Consider the following 20,465-nt stretch of genomic DNA (forward strand, 5'->3'; position numbering starts at 1 on the left):
AAGCAAATGTTTACTCCTGAAATTATTTAGGCTTGCCAWAACAAAGGGGTTGAATACTTTAACTCAAAACATTTCAGCTTTTAATTTAGAAAGTAGATGGCGATAGCATTGGTTTTAGTGACAGGCTAGTTTTAGTCACAGGCTGCTGCAGGGCTGGCTGCATCTCCAGATATTGGCTACATAGGGTCAACTACCTCAGCGCAAGTACCTCCTCCCCAGAAATACCTTGGTTAAATGGTAAAGCAAAGCAAGCAGTAAGTAAACCTAACAAACTGAATGCATTTTGTTAATCCAATTCCTGTGATGCTGATCAACTTATGAATATCCAAATTTGATCAGATATCATAGAAATGTAAAATGGGTATCTTTCGGTTTCAATAATAACCAACCTAATGAGCAAAATAATGACAAAAGCCTAGATGTTATTTTCTTGTTTGTAACATGTCATGGGGGTAGGTATTGGGGGCCACTTCCCTACAGGCATAAAAGTACACAAAACACTGCCAATTATTTTCTCAAAAGACAGAACTAGCCTGGTCCCAGAACTGTTTGAGCTTTTGCCTAATCCATTACTGTCATAGAGGGAATTCGATGAATGCCCCGAGTGAACAGGGTTAGCGTTGGTTGCATTCGATTTGGAACCGGGTGCCCCGTTCTGTCCGACGGCGAAATCGTCTCAAAACAAAAGTGACGTAGGTTAAGCACATTATTTGTTGTTACCYATCTACTAATCACTGCTTTTCTTTKAGGCTTTCAAAAAGCTCCCTGGTCTTTGTAGTTGAATCTGTGTGAAATTCAGTACTTGACTGAGGGACCTTACAGAGGCACATACGTAGGATTCTGTGTTTTCACATGCAAAAGTGATTGATTTTGATAAAAACGCTTCATCTGCCTTCACAATGAAAACTGGTTTGAAAATTCAAACATATTTTAAGGGCGAGATGTATGTTTCTAAACGATGCATCATGATGCCTTGTTGAAAACATGACCAAGCTGCACAGATTACTGTTCGATTTGAAAGGCACTCCTCCCTCACCGATTTTGCCCGTTCACTTCACGGGCAATTGCCAGGTGCACATAATCAAACTACCTCATTGTCAAACAATTTTAGAAACAAACTGGCACCCAGGCTAACACAGAACGTGTTTGATTGAAGTTTAACAGAAAGTAAAAAGATTTATGAATTTATGAACGGCAACAAGTGTTTCAACTCAGACGTTATTTTTTTAAATTTATTTTACCGTTATTTTACCAGGTAAGTTGACTGAGAACACGTTCTCATTTGCAGCAACGACCTGGGGAATAGTTACAGGGGAGAGGAGGGGGATGAATGAGCCAATTGTAAACTTATGAGCATTTTAACAGATTAGTATCTTCAATAGACCATATTTCACACTTCCAGAAAATCTGCATATCTGATCTTCTTTGATTTTGCAGCATATTAAACCAAAACGTTGGTGTCTCTGATACAGGCAATTAATAACCAACTTTCTCACAATGTTGCAAGAAAATATCGCTGCTGTGATGTACTGTAGTCCGACAAGCACTACACCAGCTAGTGGGACTTAAGTTTTGTTGATGCCACAAGTCAACACTTATAGGCCAAATTATGGAGTCGAWTTTTTTTTAAATTCATTGACTGCTGACATCTTTCAGATATGAATAATATCAAAGATAATACTGTAGCACTCATTAACAGAGTAAGAATGAAGAGATGCAAAAAAAAAACATTACTAATCCAACAGCTACACCTTGTGGTAGAAAAATAAACAACATTTACATGCAATTATTATGACACTCAGGAAATGGTTCAACTAATGACACATTTTAATCCAAGCTTTCATACAAAAATCAAACAAACTGTCACATTGACTTTTACATGGCTTTGGCTTAAGTAGCACTAATACATACATACACAATATCACYTTTTACGACTGATTCCCTATCCTGGTCCTAAATGTATCTTTGCATGTACCAATTCAACCTAAACCTATCTGTATGAACTAAAAGGAAACACAGTTTTAAAACAAATCCATTGTCTTAAAAGGCACTGTGGAACCTCCTGATATGAATCCCAATTTAAACTTTAAAACAAGACTAAACTGGTGTTACGGTCCTGTAGTTACAAGGAAAGTATCATTTAGGTTCTTTGAGATGAGATTCACCCTAAAATGTCCAGCAGCGGAAAGGTATGTGATGTAGCCAAAGACCACAATCATTCTCAGAGTGTGTGTGTGTCGTGCTCTTACTCCACTGTATAACCACGACTAAAGGGGTTCCGGGTTACTTTCSTTCAAATCTGTAGTCCTTCATGTGGTCCTCGTCTACTAGGCTCCTTGGTGGTGTCCATTAGGCTCCTGGTCGTGTCCATTGGCCACCGTACGTTGCTCTGTATGAAGGAGCTGGCTGGGCAGTGGACACAGGCATGTGTCTTACCCTTAACTGCTTTTAGCAACGCTGGTGCACTGACACACTAGCATTGCTGGGAATTGGGTTGCTGAAAAACCGAACAGGCAGGGGGGAGCAAGATTTTTTTATTATTACAAAAAAACACAAGGGGTAACATTGAAGTATTAGAACATGAAGGACAAACAATACAGCATCAAGACACTATCAAACATGTATCAGTCTTTCCGCAACAGAGAAAGAAGTTAAATAAAATTCCATTTCAACTAACTGCCGGTGGGTCTTTCTAACTGGGGGAACTTGAGACAAATTATCTAAAGGTATTATTTAACAGACTTTCCACATACTTCGATATTTTGTCTCAAATTCCCCTCGCTATAAGGACCAACCGTCAAGACCACCGGCAGAGTAAGTTGAAATATAATTTTATTAACTTCTGGCCTGCGGACTATTCAGTTTTTGCAACCCAATTCCCAGCAATGCTTGTGTGCCAATACACCAGTGTTGCTAAAAGCAGCTATCTTGGCCTTGCTCTCTCACTGCTGATTCATCTTAGCTGCTTCTGCCTTGATGAGTGAGATCAGCTCCTGGTTAATCAGAAACACAAAACGAAGACCTGCAATCTGGAGAGACAAATGACTTGTTGTGACATTCATGTATTAGTAGAGGTGGTTGTTATAGATCAGGTATTGTGAAGTAAAAAGCATGACAGGCAGACAGAATTCAATCTCAACTATGTAGTCTGTTGTTCATTAAAAAAATTAAGCCCCTTTAAAATGTTTCTTCCATGTCACTCTTCTTGCACCAGCTACCGTATAATASATCCTGCCATTTAAGTCTTCCAGAAATTTCCACAAACCTCCACTACAGAGTTGTTGTTGAGTTTCCACTTGTTGCCCGACAGGACTGGTCTGCCGTCTATGTAGATGGGCCTGCGGCCCTCGTTGGCTATGAAGAAGTCCCCGTTGTTCTTCAGTTTAATGATCCCTGTACATTAGACATAGACAGTTATAAACAGTTACAAACACACAATGAAAAACTAGATCAAGTCCTGATATAGGGCCATAATATTACTATATGATAGACGTTTATCAGAAAACAGTCATTTCAACAGGGTCTAATTTCACTATGGTTAAGTGAGGACAGGGCAAGCACTGCCCTCTAGAGCCCAGATACAGGTTATTCAGCATCAGACCCAGGTAATGCAGATATGGCATCCAAAATGGCATCCTATTCCCTATTTAGTGCACTACCATTGGCTGTGACTGAAATGGCACCCTATGTTAAATGAGGTCCATGTCATGGTGCTGATAAGGGAGTCACCTTGTTTCCTGGAGATCTTCCAGGCAGGTCCTTCCAGAGACAGATCCACATCTATTTGCTTGTCCTTGGTGGCTCTGCCCAGGGTGATCTAGAGGAAGTCAGATTAGCTTCATAAAATATATATAAAACATTTTCACATTTCATAAGCATACATTTCCATATAATGAACTTGCTCCACAGTCATCTTACTATGGTCCTAATATAATTTGGTACTGTACTGTAAATTCAGTTAATTCAATCTGAAATTAGCTGCTCACCTCTCGTGACCTCATAAGGTAGCGAACCATCCGGCCTCTCAGAGCTGCCAGCGTCTGGTTGTCAAAGTCTGGAGAGTTCATACCTGAGAACACAACAACATAAACCCCCTGCAAGACTGGCTTCTTACACACACACACTCTCACACACTCTCACACCTGTGATGCTGTCCACCAGGACCTGCCAGCGTGGTAGCTCCTGCTCCAGCTGTCTTATCTCCTTCTTCTGATGGCGGTCAGATATCATCAGCTCTGAAAGTGGGGACAGAATGAGGAAGGGCAGCAGGAGAGAGAATGAGGAAGAGGAGAAGAGATGACAGACTTCTAAGCCAACCAACATGCATTAAGGAACATGCATTCAGGTGCTTTGAATTTGATCAATGAAGCACCTTCTTAGATAGACTCCTTTTATGTGTCAGTAGTGTGCAAGTTATGTTTGAGTAACTCACCATGCTCCAGCACCTCATCTCTGCTCTCCCTGGGTAACAAAACAGAGAAACTGATTAGAATGACGAGGAGAGGAGRAGCTCTAAATTTTAACTCAGGGAAACTGGAAATTAATTGTGGTCAGAATGTTGACCGGTTCTCTTACTTTAGCTTAGCATCATCCACCAGCTGCTCAGCATCAGAGAAGTTGAGGACTTGGTCACCTTTAGGGAAAGGTTGGACTGCAAAAGAGAATCAAACCATACAATAAGGCATCATATATAGGGGGACTGATGGGCACGGTCAACTCACTTAGTTTTAGTTTGCAACAGTGGAACAAATCAAATTTGTTACATGTGCCGAATACAACAGGTCTAGACCTTACAGTGAAATGCTTACTTACGAGCCCTTAACCAACAACGCTTTAAAAAAAAAGTTAGTGAGGGGAAAAAGTATTTGATCCCCTGCTGATTTTGTACGTTTGCCCACTAACAAAGAAATKATCAGTCTATAATTTTAATGGTAGGTTTATTTGAACAGTGAGAGACAGAAWAACAAAAAAATCCAGAAAAATGCATGTCAAAAATGTTATAAATTGATTTGCATTTTAATGAGGGAAATAAGTATTTGACCCCTCTGCAAAACTTGACTTAGTACTWGGTGGCACAACCCTTGTTGGCAATCACAGAGGTCAGACGTTTCTTGTAGTTGGCCACCMGGTTTGCACACATCTCAGGAGGGATTTTGTCCCACTCCTCTTTGCAGATTTTCTCCAAGTCATTAAGGTTTCGAGGCTGACGTTTGGCAACTCGAACCTKCAGCTCCCTCCACAGATTCTCTATGGGATTAAGGGCTGGAGACTGGCTAGGCCACTCCAGGACCATACTGTGCTTCTTCTTGAGCCACTCCTTTGTTGCCWTGGCCATGTGTTTTGGGTCATTGTCATGCTGGAATACCCATCCACGACCSATTTTCAATGCCCTGGCTGAGGGAAGAAGGTTCTCACCCAAGATTTGACGGTACATGGCCCCGTCCATCGTCCCTTYGATGCGGTGAAGTTGTCCTGTCCCCTTAGCAGAAAAACACCCCCAAAGCATAATGTTTCCACCTCCATGTTTGACGGTGTGGATGGTCTTCTTGAGGTCATAGGCAGCATTCCTCCTCCTCCAAACACRGCGAGTTGAGTTGATGCCAAAGAGCTCCATTTTGGTCTCATCTGACCACAACACTTTCACCCAGTTGTCCTCTGAATCATTCAGATGTTCATTGGCAAACTTCAGACGGGCATGTATATGTGCTTTCTTGAGCAGGGGGACCTTGCGGGTGCTGCAGGATTTCAGTCCTTCACGGCGTAGTGTGTTACCAATTGTTTTCTTGGTGACTATGGTCCCAGCTGCCTTGAGATCATTGACAAACAATTTTAGCCCCGTCGATGAGAATGGGGGCGTGCTTGGTCCTCCTTTTCCTGTAGTCCACAATCTCATTTGTCTTGATCACGTTGAGGGAGAGGTTGTTGTCCTGGCACCACACGACCAGGTYTCTGACCTCCTCCCTATAGGCTGCCTCATCGTTATCGGTGATCAGGCCTAMCACTGTTGTGTCGTCTGCAAACTTGATGGTGTTGGAGTCATGCCTGGCCATGCAGTCATGAGTGAACAGGGAGTACAGGAGGGGACTGAGCACGCACCCCTGAGGGGCCCCCGTGTTGAGGATCAGCGTGGCAGATGTGTTGTTCCCTACCCTTATCACCGGTGGTCGGCTCATCAGGTAGTCCAGGATCCAGTCGCAGAGGAAGGTGTTAAGTCCCAGGGTCCTTAGCTTAGTGATGAGCTTTGAGGGCACTATGGTGTTGGATGCTGAGCTGTAGTCAATGAATAGCATTCTCAAATAGGTGTTCCTTTTGTCCCGGTGGGAAAAGGCAGTGTTGAGTGCAATAGAGATTGCATCATATGTGGATCTGTTGGGGCGGTACGCAAATTGGAGTGGGTCTAGGGGTTCTGGGATAATGGTGTTGATGTGAGCCATGACCAACCTTTCAAAGCACTTCATGGCTASAGACGTGAGTGCTACGGGTCGGTAGTCGTTTAGGCAGGTTACCTTAATGTTATTGGGCACAGGGACTATGGTGTTCTGCTTGAAACATGTTGGTTTTACAGACTCAGTCAGGGACAGGTTGAAAATGTCAGTGAAGACACTTGCCAGTTGGTCAGCGCATGCTCGGAGCACACGTCCTGGTAATCCGTCTGGCCCTGCTGCCTTGTGAATGTTGATCTGTTTAAAGGTCTTAYTCACATTGGCTAAGGAAAGCGTGATCACACAATCGCCTGGAACGGCTGGTGCGCTCATGCATGTTTCAGTGTTACTTGTCTCGAAGCRAACATAGAAGTAATTTAGCTCGTCTGATAGGTTTGTGTCACTGGGCAGCGAGTGGCTGTGCTTCCCTTTGTAGTCTGTAATAGTTTGCAAGCCCTGYCACATCCGACGAGCGTCGGAGCCGGTGTAGTACGAGTCGATCTTAGTCATGTATTGACGCTTTGCCTGTTTGATGGTTCGTCGGAGGGCATAGCGGGAGTTCTTACTGGCTTCCAAGTTAGAGTCCCGCTCCTTGAAAGTGGCAGCTCTACCCTTTAGCTCAGTGCGGATGTTGCCTGTAATCCATGGATTCTGGTTGGGGTATGTACGGTCACTGTGGGGACAACGTCATCAATGCACTTATTGATGAAGCCAGTGACTGATGTGGTGTACGCCTCAATGCCATCAGAACATATTCCAGTCTGTGCAGTCCTGTAGCTTAGCATCTGCTTCACCTGACCACTTTCTTATTGACCGAGTCACTGGTGCTTCCTGCTTTAGTTTTTGCTTGTAAGCAGGAATCAGGAGGTAGTTCAACTTTTAGAAATAATTCACTCCATGGATATCAAGTAATGGACTAACAGTGTAGCAGCATCCCAAATGGTACCCTATTCTGTATTAGTGCACTACTTTTGACCAGAGGCTATGGGAATAGGGTGGCATTTGGTACAACACATATGTAACGAACCAATAAGCCCATTTGAGTTTCTCACCACTCTGGTCCTCCAGCAGGTAGTACTGTTTGAGCAGCTGCCAGTGCACCAGCAGGCTCTTGGGTGTGCGGGAGGGGTAGAACACACTGGGGTGCTTACTCAGCAGCTCCTGGAACACCTCCAGCTTGGGCTGACTGCTCTGTTCATCAGAAAACACAAACATATTTAAACAAACCACACTCACATCTTCAAACTGACACGCATATAGTACCATCAATCCCACACATGTAAACATATGCAGCAAGAAAAATATTTCACCAATGGGCAGGTCATTGCTTTTTCCAGCATCAATACACTTATGTTTATAATCAATCTATATACACACACATGTATATAAAGTCAGTCCACACATCTGTATTTGGACAATGAAGCTAACATTTGAAATGAGGTTCTACAGTGAGCTCCCATAGTATTGGGACAGTTACACATTTGTTGTTGTAGTGCCTCAGTACTCCAGCATTTTGGATTTGAAATGATATATTGACTATGAGGTTGAAGTGCAGACTGTCAGCTTTAATGAGGGTATTTTCATCCATATCGGGTGAACCGTTTAGAAATTACAGCACTTTTTGTACATAGTTCCCCCCCATTTTAGGGGACTAAAAGTATTGGTACAAATTCACGTGTATTAAAGTAGTCAAAAGTTTAGTATTCGGTCCCATATTCCTAGCACGCAATGATTATACCAAGCTTGTGATTCTACAAACTTGTTTGATATATTTCCTGTTTGTTTTGGTTGTGTTTCAGATTATTTTGTGCACAATAGAAATTAACTGTAAATAATGTATTGTCATTTGAGTCATTTATTGTAAATAAGAATATAACATGTTTCTAAACACTTCTACATTAATGTGGATGCTAAAATGACTACGGAGAGTCCTGATTGAATAGTGGATGATGAGTGAAAAAGTTATAYGCACAAATACCAAACTTCCCCCAAAAATGCCAACCTCACCTGTTATTGTATTGGTAAGAGGTTAGCATGTCTTGGGGGTATGATATTTGTGCAGCTGTAACTTTCTCACTCATTATTATTCACGATTCATTCAGGACTTACGTGCTAGGAATATGGGACCAAATACTAAACTTTTGACTACTTTAATGCACCCACCCGCAGCACGCACTCCAGCAGGTATATTTCACTGGTCACCCCCAAAGCCAATTCCTCCTTTGGCCACCTTTCCTTCCAGTTCTCTGCTGCCAATGACTGGAACNAGGGAGATTGACAGTTCTTTTGTGTTTCTTCCATTTGCGAATAATCGCACCAACTGTTGTCACCTTCTCACCAAGCTGCTTGGCGATGGTCTTGTAGCCCATTCCAGCCTTGTGTAGGTCTACAATCTTGTCCCTGACATCCTTGGAGAGCTCTTTGGTCTTGGCCATGGTGGARAGTTTGGAATCTGATTGATTGATTGCTTCTGTGGACAGGTGTCTTTTATACAGGTAACAAACTGAGATTAGGAGCACTCCCTTCAAGAGTGTGCTCCTAATCTCAGCCCGTTACCTGTATAAAAGACACCTGGGAGCCTGAAATCTTTCTGATTGAGAAGGGGTCAAATACTTATTTCCCTCATTAAAATGCAAATCTATAACATTTTTGACATGCGTTTTCTGGATTTTTTTGTTGTTATTCTGTCTCTCACTGTTCAAATAAACCTACCATTAAAATTATAGACTGATCATTTCTTTGTCAGTGGGCAAACGTACATAATCAGCAGGGGATCAAATACTTTCCCCCCTCACTGTAAGTAAAAAATAGAAAATAAACAAATAATTAAACAGCAGCAGTAACAGAACAAGCAAAACTATATACAGGTGGTTCTGGTACAGAGTCAATGTGCGGGGGCACCGGTTAATTGAGGTAATTGAGGTTATATGTACATGTAGATAGAGTTAAAGTGACTATGCATAGATTATAAACAGAGAGTAGCAGCAGTGTAAAAGAGGGGTCTGGGTAGCCTTTGATTAGCTGTTCAGGAGTCTTATGGCTTGGGGGTAGAAGCTGTTAAGAATCCTTTTGGACCAAGACTTGGTGCTCCGGTACCGCGTGCCATGCGGTAGCAGAAAGAACAGTCTATGACTCGGGTGGCTGGGGTCTTTTTAGGGCCTTCCTCTGACACTGCCTGATATGGAGTCCCTGGATGGCAGGAAGCTTGGCCCCAGTGATGTACTGGGCCGTTCGCACTACCCTCTGTAGTGCCTTGCGGTTGGTGGCCGAGCAGTTACCATACCCGGCAGGTGATGCAACCAGTCAGGATGCTCTCGATTGTGCAGCTGTAGAACCTTTTGAGGATCTGAGGACCCATGCCAAATCTTTTCAGTCTCCTGAGGGATAATAGGTTTTGTCGAGCCCTCTTCACGACTGTCTTAGTGTGTTTATACCATGATAGTTTGTTGGTGATGTGGACACCAAGGAACTTGAAGCTCTCAACCTGTTCCACTACAGCCCCGTCGATGAGAATGGGGGCGTGCTTGGTCCTCCTTTTCCTGTAGTCCACAATCTCATTTGTCTTGATCACGTTGAGGGAGAGGTTGTTGTCCTGGCACCACACGACCAGGTYTCTGACCTCCTCCCTATAGGCTGCCTCATCGTTATCGGTGATCAGGCCTAMCACTGTTGTGTCGTCTGCAAACTTGATGGTGTTGGAGTCATGCCTGGCCATGCAGTCATGAGTGAACAGGGAGTACAGGAGGGGACTGAGCACGCACCCCTGAGGGGCCCCCGTGTTGAGGATCAGCGTGGCAGATGTGTTGTTCCCTACCCTTATCACCGGTGGTCGGCTCATCAGGTAGTCCAGGATCCAGTCGCAGAGGAAGGTGTTAAGTCCCAGGGTCCTTAGCTTAGTGATGAGCTTTGAGGGCACTATGGTGTTGGATGCTGAGCTGTAGTCAATGAATAGCATTCTCAAATAGGTGTTCCTTTTGTCCCGGTGGGAAAAGGCAGTGTTGAGTGCAATAGAGATTGCATCATATGTGGATCTGTTGGGGCGGTACGCAAATTGGAGTGGGTCTAGGGGTTCTGGGATAATGGTGTTGATGTGAGCCATGACCAACCTTTCAAAGCACTTCATGGCTASAGACGTGAGTGCTACGGGTCGGTAGTCGTTTAGGCAGGTTACCTTAATGTTATTGGGCACAGGGACTATGGTGTTCTGCTTGAAACATGTTGGTTTTACAGACTCAGTCAGGGACAGGTTGAAAATGTCAGTGAAGACACTTGCCAGTTGGTCAGCGCATGCTCGGAGCACACGTCCTGGTAATCCGTCTGGCCCTGCTGCCTTGTGAATGTTGATCTGTTTAAAGGTCTTAYTCACATTGGCTAAGGAAAGCGTGATCACACAATCGCCTGGAACGGCTGGTGCGCTCATGCATGTTTCAGTGTTACTTGTCTCGAAGCRAACATAGAAGTAATTTAGCTCGTCTGATAGGTTTGTGTCACTGGGCAGCGAGTGGCTGTGCTTCCCTTTGTAGTCTGTAATAGTTTGCAAGCCCTGYCACATCCGACGAGCGTCGGAGCCGGTGTAGTACGAGTCGATCTTAGTCATGTATTGACGCTTTGCCTGTTTGATGGTTCGTCGGAGGGCATAGCGGGAGTTCTTACTGGCTTCCAAGTTAGAGTCCCGCTCCTTGAAAGTGGCAGCTCTACCCTTTAGCTCAGTGCGGATGTTGCCTGTAATCCATGGATTCTGGTTGGGGTATGTACGGTCACTGTGGGGACAACGTCATCAATGCACTTATTGATGAAGCCAGTGACTGATGTGGTGTACGCCTCAATGCCATCAGAACATATTCCAGTCTGTGCAGTCCTGTAGCTTAGCATCTGCTTCACCTGACCACTTTCTTATTGACCGAGTCACTGGTGCTTCCTGCTTTAGTTTTTGCTTGTAAGCAGGAATCAGGAGGTAGTTCAACTTTTAGAAATAATTCACTCCATGGATATCAAGTAATGGACTAACAGTGTAGCAGCATCCCAAATGGTACCCTATTCTGTATTAGTGCACTACTTTTGACCAGAGGCTATGGGAATAGGGTGGCATTTGGTACAACACATATGTAACGAACCAATAAGCCCATTTGAGTTTCTCACCACTCTGGTCCTCCAGCAGGTAGTACTGTTTGAGCAGCTGCCAGTGCACCAGCAGGCTCTTGGGTGTGCGGGAGGGGTAGAACACACTGGGGTGCTTACTCAGCAGCTCCTGGAACACCTCCAGCTTGGGCTGACTGCTCTGTTCATCAGAAAACACAAACATATTTAAACAAACCACACTCACATCTTCAAACTGACACGCATATAGTACCATCAATCCCACACATGTAAACATATGCAGCAAGAAAAATATTTCACCAATGGGCAGGTCATTGCTTTTTCCAGCATCAATACACTTATGTTTATAATCAATCTATATACACACACATGTATATAAAGTCAGTCCACACATCTGTATTTGGACAATGAAGCTAACATTTGAAATGAGGTTCTACAGTGAGCTCCCATAGTATTGGGACAGTTACACATTTGTTGTTGTAGTGCCTCAGTACTCCAGCATTTTGGATTTGAAATGATATATTGACTATGAGGTTGAAGTGCAGACTGTCAGCTTTAATGAGGGTATTTTCATCCATATCGGGTGAACCGTTTAGAAATTACAGCACTTTTTGTACATAGTTCCCCCCCATTTTAGGGGACTAAAAGTATTGGTACAAATTCACGTGTATTAAAGTAGTCAAAAGTTTAGTATTCGGTCCCATATTCCTAGCACGCAATGATTATACCAAGCTTGTGATTCTACAAACTTGTTTGATATATTTCCTGTTTGTTTTGGTTGTGTTTCAGATTATTTTGTGCACAATAGAAATTAACTGTAAATAATGTATTGTCATTTGAGTCATTTATTGTAAATAAGAATATAACATGTTTCTAAACACTTCTACATTAATGTGGATGCTAAAATGACTACGGAGAGTCCTGATTGAATAGTGGATGATGAGTGAAAAAGTTATAYGCACAAATACCAAACTTCCCCCAAAAATGCCAACCTCACCTGTTATTGTATTGGTAAGAGGTTAGCATGTCTTGGGGGTATGATATTTGTGCAGCTGTAACTTTCTCACTCATTATTATTCACGATTCATTCAGGACTTACGTGCTAGGAATATGGGACCAAATACTAAACTTTTGACTACTTTAATGCACCCACCCGCAGCACGCACTCCAGCAGGTATATTTCACTGGTCACCCCCAAAGCCAATTCCTCCTTTGGCCACCTTTCCTTCCAGTTCTCTGCTGCCAATGACTGGAACTGCAAAAATTGCTGAAGCTCACTAACTTCAAGCACCAGCTGTCAGAGCAGCTCACAGATCGTTGCACCTGTACATAGCGCCTCTGTAAATAGCCCATTTAACTACCTCATCCCCATACTGTATTTATTTATTTTGCTCCTTTGCACTCCAGTATCTCTACTTGCACATTCATCTTCTACACATCTATCACTCCAGTGTTTAATTACCATATCGTAATTACCTCGCCACTATGGCCTATTTTATTGCCTTTACCTCCCTTATCTTACCTCATTTGCATACACTGTATATATACTTTTCCCCCCTACAGTATTATTGACTGTATGTTTGTTTATTCCATGTCTAACTCTGTGTTGTTGTATGTGTCGAACTGCTTTGCTTTATCTTGGCCAGGTCGCAGTTGTAAATGAGAACTTGTTCTCAACTAGCCTACCTGGTTAAATAAAGGTGGGAAAAAAATGCACATAAGTGAATTTGTCCCAATACTTTTAGTCCCTTAAAATAGGGGAACTATGTAAATACAGTTCACCCGATATGGAGGAAAATACCCTCAAACTAAAGCTGACAGTCTGCACTTTAACCCCATAGTCATTGTATCATTTCAAATTGAAAGTGCTGGAGTACAGAGCCAAAACAGAAAATGTGTCACTGCCCCAATAGTTTTGGAACTCACTGTATACTCCAGCATTGTGGATATGAAATAATGTATTTCATACAAGACGACAGTACAGAATGTCACCTTTTATTTGAGGGTGTATCTGTTTTACCGTTTAGAAATTAAAGCACTTTATGCATCCCTTCCCCATTTGAAGAAGTCATATGTATTTGGACAAATTCACTTATTGTGTATTAAAGTAGTCAAATGTTTAGTATTTGGTCCCATACTCCTAGCACGCAATGACTAAGTCAAGCTTGGGACTCGGATGCATTTGCAGTTTGTTTTGGTTATGTTTTGCCCAATAATAACTGAATGGTGAATGATGACTGGAGTAATATAAGTGTTCAGAAATATCTATTCTTACTTATAAAAAAAGTGACTCCAAAATGACACGACATTATTCACCATTCAGTTCCTCTTGGGCAAAACATAGTCATTGTGATGTAGTCATCGTGTGCAAGGAATATGGAACCAAATACTAAACTTTTGACTTCTTTAATACACTAGAAGTGAATTTGTACAAATACTTATGAATTCTTCAAACATGGCATATGTATGAAAATACCCTGAAAAAGAATAATAAAAAGAATAATAAAGAAAATATATAATTTTTTTTAAATCACCTAATTTGAAAAATGCTATATCAAATTCAAAATGCTGGAGTATAAAGCCAACTTTAAAAATGTTTGCTTCACTGTCCAAATACATATCGTGTGGACTGTATAGAGTTCGGGTTTTTGATGTTTATTCAACCATCTCTGAACTGTGTGTATGATTAAAAAAGTTGAGATGCAATAGAGAGCTCAATAACTCTATATTTGGGCGTTGCTTTGTGACTGACTACATATTTCGAGAGCAAGAACTGRGCCATCTTCACCTGATATATTTCAAACACCATAGAAACCCCCCAGCCTCACTCACTGATGCAATCTTGGCCAGCAGAGCCTCCTCAGCCTGACTGAAGAGAGCTTTGCTCTGGATTGCAGCAATGGCCTCCGGATGAAGCTGCCTCATCGCCTGCCATGCCAACCTATAACACAGAGACAGGGGTAGAACATTGTCACAAATAATAGAGATTTTATTTGCCTTTACTTGACCAGTCAAATCAACAATAATTGGTTGTCTATTACAATAACAGTCTTGCGGTTAATTAATAAGGGGGAGGAACAAATTTGACAGTGGTGGTCAAATGTGTTGGACGGAACGAGAAAGACAAAAGAGAGAGGAAGGAAAAGGATAGGAGGAAGTGGATAGTAGGAGATGGCCAGGGGTGTGTGGGATGTGGTGGAGCTCTTACTTGGAGATGACGGGGTCATAGAGCAGAGAGTACCAGCGCTCCTGGATCTCCCTCAGGGTGAAACGACAGCTGAATTTCACTCCCAGATGAACAGAGGTCAGATCTGTCGTCTAACAGCGCACACACACAATACACACAGGCAGTTGTGCATTACCACATCAATGAGCTGTATTATACATCCATAGAAAGATTATATGGATACATCGCAAACACATTGAAAATTCATATTTCCATTAATAAAAGGTCAATGTTTACATAGTATACTACGCTGCCAAATTCCAATGATTTATAGCACTGATGCTTCAGTTATATATCAATAGCCTCTCTCTACTGTCTTTAGGCCTATTACCTGTAGCACAGCGTTGATGAGCAGCAGGTCATCAGTGGGTTTCCAGCGGCCCAGGTCTTTAGTAATCTGGAGGGGCTGCTTGCTCTTCTTCACCCTCTTGGCGATGGACGGGGGGGTGATCACCATGGTGAGGGGCGGCGTGAGGGTCGTGCTGGACTTGGACATCTGACATAGGGGAGCATGGAAATGGGGAACCAATGAGACATCTCCTTTGCCTTTTACATCATTTACTTTAGTAGTGATTTTATCATCGGTCAGACATCCTTATTAGTTAGAGTCTAGAGACAAATAAAGAACTGACCATATAAACAGCACAATACTCTGCAGGTTGCAGTTTGTCATGAGTCTTGTCCTGGAGGCAGAACTCAGCAATTTTTCCTTAGACAGTCCAGCTGCAAAGTCAAAATTGGCTATATTGTAAAAATTTATGGAAATAAAAAAATAAGCTTTTTGGTCTAAATGTAAGGTTAGGCATTAGGGATAGCAGTACGGTTAGGGTTAAGGTTTAAAATCATATTTTACGACTGTGGCTGTGCCAGCTAGTGACCACTCTGCAGAGCTGCCTCCAGAACAAAACTCATGACAAACTGCAACCAGCAGAGTATTGTGCTGTTTATATGGTATATGATTTTTATGGTCAGTTCTGAAAAATGCTAACCTGCTAATAGTCTAGCCATTTAATCAAGAGTAATTCAACAACTATTGGTATCTCCCTCTACCTTTCTCAATATGAGCTACTCATAAAAACACCACCCTCTCTTTGGATTCAATTCCTCCTTCATACCTTCTTCTTCTCATTGGATGAGGGTTCGCTCCCAGAGCAGCGGATTGGCTCGATGACAGGTGGGCCCTTGACCCTGCTGGATGACTTGGCCAGGCTGCTCTCCACCAGTTCATCATCAAACTTCTTCCTTTTAATTGACCTAGGAGTAGGAGAGGAACAGGTTAGATTTCATATAGCAACCAGAGCTGCAACAGAGAGAACCCTTGAGCTTCCTTTCAGGCAGGCCTACTTCAAATTCAGAGGGTAGGTGATGCAGAATGAATGCTGTCCAATGGTCAGAAGTGTAGGCAATTATTTTTAATCACTGAACTGTACAAGGTGTTAGATGTTCATATTTCAGGTTAAAACTGATGGAAAGATTGAAGCTAAAAAAGTGCCTGCAGAGACAAATGAGTAACGTTCAAACCTTGAAGAGCTCCTGCGATTGGGCACAACACCACCACCCCCAACAAATGCCTGTGTTGCTGTTCTTTTGATATCTTTCATCCCAGTCGACTCCTCGTCCTCTGAACGGCTCTGTGTCCCAGCTGCTCCCATCGGTGCCCCAACCACAGATGCAGCTGCAGCACCTGCCTGCATATCTATCCCCATAGAGACAAATCTCAATATTAGACACTATGGATTATGACAACATAAATGGCAACAACTTGCAACAAAAGGCAGACAGACAACCAAGAGATGTGCATACCTTTTTCCATGATCTTGTTCACAGTCCAGAGATTTCGAATAAATGTTGAATAAAATWATGTTGCTACATTCGGCAGGTGTCACTCAGACAACGTATCTCAGGTGGCAATCTGAGACGAAAGAGGATTATTAGTCAGAGATGGGCGGTAAATGGGAAGCATGTACTCAACAAATATAGAGTTTCGATTAGCAACTATCGACATTTACTGACGTCACGGGCGGTGTGTACATCCAAAAAAGATCTAAATAAAACGTAGAAGCAACAAATGTAAATCGTACACGTCCCAAGGATCCCGGTCATCACAAACCCTGCTTCCATGAATAGGTCGGAAGTCTACAACAGGTCAATACATTGGAGGTGCCGAATAGGCATTTTTTCAGTTGCATGTAACTTTTTATTTACACATTTTTTGGAAGTACATACCGGCCGTGGCGGCTGTAAATTACGATAGTTGCTCATTAAAACTCAATATTTGGTGAGTAACGAATGTATTTTGACATTATTAAGCTTGAAAAGTTGGTGAATGGCTGCTTCCTGGAGCTGAAAGGAGATTCGCCATATCAACGTCTCCGTCCTGTAAGGCCAGATTCTGGTTCAAGTGAATCTTGAGCTGGTGAATGGGAGTTTGAATCGGAGCTTCCTGGGAACAGATACTTGGGCAAGTTGTGCTATTGCTAGCTAGTTTGATGTCGATACAGCAGTAACGTTAACGGTCTTCAAAGCTAGGAACATTTCACATCATGGTTATCTAACGAAGCAGCCACTTCGCTTATTCCTCTACCTACCTCGTCTCAGGCTGGTTTATCAGCCAACTAGAGTCTATTCAGGTACGTTGAACTTCGAATAAATCAACACAATTGCTATATGTTTCTGTTATATTCGAAATTAGCTAGCTAGTTACATTCATGCTAACAATAACAGAACGAAACACATTTCCGGTACGCACAGGAAATGTCGTTGGCCGTCTACTTCATAACGTTCTCGTAACGTGCATTGTCGCCACCAACAGGACTGGCTCATTTACATCAGACTATCCATTATATTGACCAGATACTCAAGTGGTCGCTCTAACAATGGAAATAAATGTCTTCAAAAATGGATGACAGTCCAAACACGTTATCCACTTTCCCTCGGGGCAATCCCCGTCGAAACCGGATGCAGATTGATTGCCATCTTAAGTGGAGGTCCAATTCACCAACGTTATCCCCTCGGCCCTCAATTTAGCTCGAGGGAGAGTGAAGAATTTAGGTCACRTGTGAGGTTGATATGACCCACGATTCAATGCAAACTGTAGTCACATGTCAAACTCTGGTGACCGTGAAGTGTCAAATGTAATCAACAAGGCTGCATTTTCGGCAAATCAGAAAAAAGTATGAAGCTAGCTTATATATACTGTATACACACACACACATTGATTTTAGCGTTGGCAAATTGGCTTAGTCTCGTAGTGAGGAGCCTAAAAAACGTTGCTAGATTCAAACATATTTTTTGCAATTCCTAAATGTATTAGAATAAATTACGAAACTATAAAACTAGCTAGCTAGCTACCTGACAGGAGTGCTAGCTAGATATGTTAGCTTACTAGGTACATTAATAGCTTTAGGTTGGTTGTTTTAAAGTTCAACTTCAAGATTTCCACCAAGGATGTTGCCTCTCTGATCATCACTCTCCCTCGCTTGGGCAAGGGACATTTAAGGTACACTCGGATGTGAATATGTAAAACGTCATTCAAGGACTGAGGGTTTAGGGCCGAGGGCTGTCTACGGTGGTTGCATTCCAAACACTTAAAAGACACCCTATCCCCTTCAGCCCTCAAATTAAGTCGACACTTCTGATGAAGTATTATGAAGTCTGACGAGTATACACTTGCAGGGCGAGGGAGGAGGGAATGGATTCTTTACATACGATAGAAATAAGCTGAAACATTTTTATGTAATTCATTTCATTATTCTTTTGGCCAAATTTCATATACACAAATGTAAATTTACWAACAAAAAAACACATTTTCTTACCCTACAAAAATAAATTGAACTGTATTTTAAGACAGTTAAATACTCTACTAACAAAAAAGCTGTTAGAATTGTAAGTGTATGTATGTCCCTTAAGGTCCTTGTGTAATTGTAATGTGATATTGTACCCCCTAGCTCGATTGTCCATTGTATATAATCTATATATACTTGTGTTCCCTCATGTACTTTCTGTATTGATTTGTTGTTAATAAAAAAAGGAAAGAAAAAAAAAGAGGGAGGAGGGAATGATTTTTTAAATGGACCGCCCTTGCCTGGAAATTCGTCACTCGTTTATCCCACGATGATTGTTTTTTCAGCCACCGGTTATTAGGACTCTACCATAAGTCCCTCTGTAGCCATTGATTTAGCTTCTTCTGGGTATTTTTAATAAGAGGGTTAAAATTTAGTAAGCCTCTAGACTTCTGATCCTTTGTAATGGTTATGCCTAAATATGTAAGTTCTTCTTTTACTGGAATACCATAATATGAAGTTGTCACACAATCTTTGACAGCTATGAGTTCACATTTATTAATGTTAAGGTATAGACCAGACGCTTTGGAAAAGGATTGTATCACATTGATCGATATGGGAATTTGGTTAGCGTCTTTCAGAAAAAGTGTAGTATCATCAGCCAGCTGGCTTATAATAATTTCTTTACCAGCTATGGAAATACCTTGTACAGGACTATTTTTTAAAGAATTTGCAAGAAGTTGGGTGATTAATAAAAACAGATACGGGGAGATAGGACAACCTTGCCTAATTCCTTTCTTTAACTCAAATCTAGGTGAGGTGCCATATTTCAATTTGATAGAGCTGTTACCATTTGCATAGAGAGTCTTAATAGCCTTACAGCCTTAAGGCTGAAGGTATCTCTAGACTAACATATGGCGCTCTATCTTTATATCTTGACAGTAAAATAAGCAAGGAGATAGACCAGATGCTTTTCAACTTTCTTTGGAGAAACCGTACCCATTACATTAGGAAAACTGTTGTAATGAACACTTATGAGAATGGTGGACTGAATTTTCTGGACTGTACTACTTTAAATAATACTTTTAAGATCAATTGGATAAAACAATTCCTAAGAAGACCCACTTCTATCTGGAATTTTATTCCTCATCATGTCTTCTCTACTTTTGGTGGCCTTAACTTCATGTTGTTGTGCAATTATAATATTGACAAAATTCCAGTGAAACTTTCTGCTTTTCATCGGCAGGTTTTCTTGTCATGGTCCTTAATTTATAAACACAATTTTTCTCCACACAGATATTATATATGAAATAATCGGGATATATTGTATAAAAATACTTCTTTGTTTTTAGAATATTGGTTCCGAAATAATATCCTATTGGTGAGCCAACTGGTAAATGCAGAGGGTCTTTTACTCAGTTATAAGGAATTCTTATCTCTTTACAAGGTCCCTGTAACACCTAAAGATTTTGCAATTGTTTTAGACGCCATTCCCTCAGGTGTTGCTCTGTTATTCAGGAACGTGTCAAGACCTGACCCTCAGAGCCTACCTTCTATTGACCCTGTTGACTCATCAGTAGGAAAGATTTGTTTCTCTTTTGGCCCATTCAACAACAGAGCGATACGAACCTTGTTTCAGCAGGATGTTGTATCTATACCTTATGTCATACCTTATTGGAATGGATTTATTGATAATATCTGTTGGAAAAAAGTTTGGATGTTGCCACACACATACCTACTTGTTAACAAAATTAAGGAGGTTTCCTTTAAAATTATTCATAAATATTATCCTGCCAACCCACTATATGAAGAAGTTTAAGGAAAACATCAACTCAAATTGCTCCCTTTGTAATGACCACCCAGAAACAGTGTTGCATCTTTTTTGGCATTGTATACATGTAAGAAAACTGTGGCAAGACATCAGTAGATTTATAATTG

The 20,465-nt window shown here is 41.8% G+C and overlaps 1 protein-coding gene across 1 annotated transcript; it reads right to left on the reverse strand.

Moving 5' to 3' along the window:
* Positions 1–1,809: 1,809 nt before the first annotated feature.
* On the reverse strand, positions 1,810–16,451 carry mcrs1 (microspherule protein 1). The gene is made up of 13 exons (XM_023989763.3): positions 16,267–16,451; positions 15,861–15,999; positions 15,077–15,241; positions 14,728–14,837; positions 14,352–14,460; positions 11,562–11,700; positions 4,576–4,651; positions 4,433–4,461; positions 4,143–4,235; positions 3,987–4,069; positions 3,730–3,817; positions 3,266–3,393; positions 1,810–3,029 (listed from the first exon to the last, which is right to left on the reverse strand). Exons 1-13 carry the CDS (start codon positions 16,449–16,451, stop codon positions 2,943–2,945), a joined length of 1,431 nt encoding a protein of 476 aa, XP_023845531.2. The 3' UTR covers positions 1,810–2,942.
* Between the last annotated feature and the right edge of the window lie 4,014 nt (positions 16,452–20,465).

This window comes from Salvelinus sp. IW2-2015, linkage group LG1 (assembly GCF_002910315.2).
Source record: "Salvelinus sp. IW2-2015 linkage group LG1, ASM291031v2, whole genome shotgun sequence".
In the NCBI taxonomy this organism is placed as follows: Eukaryota; Metazoa; Chordata; class Actinopteri; order Salmoniformes; family Salmonidae; genus Salvelinus; species Salvelinus sp. IW2-2015.

Bases quoted from the DNA above. Each gene is read 5' to 3' on its own strand.
- mcrs1 (XM_023989763.3), bottom strand. From the start codon at position 16,451: ATGGGGATAGATATGCAGGCAGGTGCTGCAGCTGCATCTGTGGTTGGG. The intron at 4,462-4,575 runs GTAAGAGAACCG...TTTGTTACCCAG, and splicing joins GTGGATGATGCTAAGCTAAA to GGAGAGCAGAGATGAGGTGC. The intron at 4,070-4,142 runs GTGTGAGAGTGT...TTGTGTTCTCAG, and splicing joins CCTGGTGGACAGCATCACAG to GTATGAACTCTCCAGACTTT.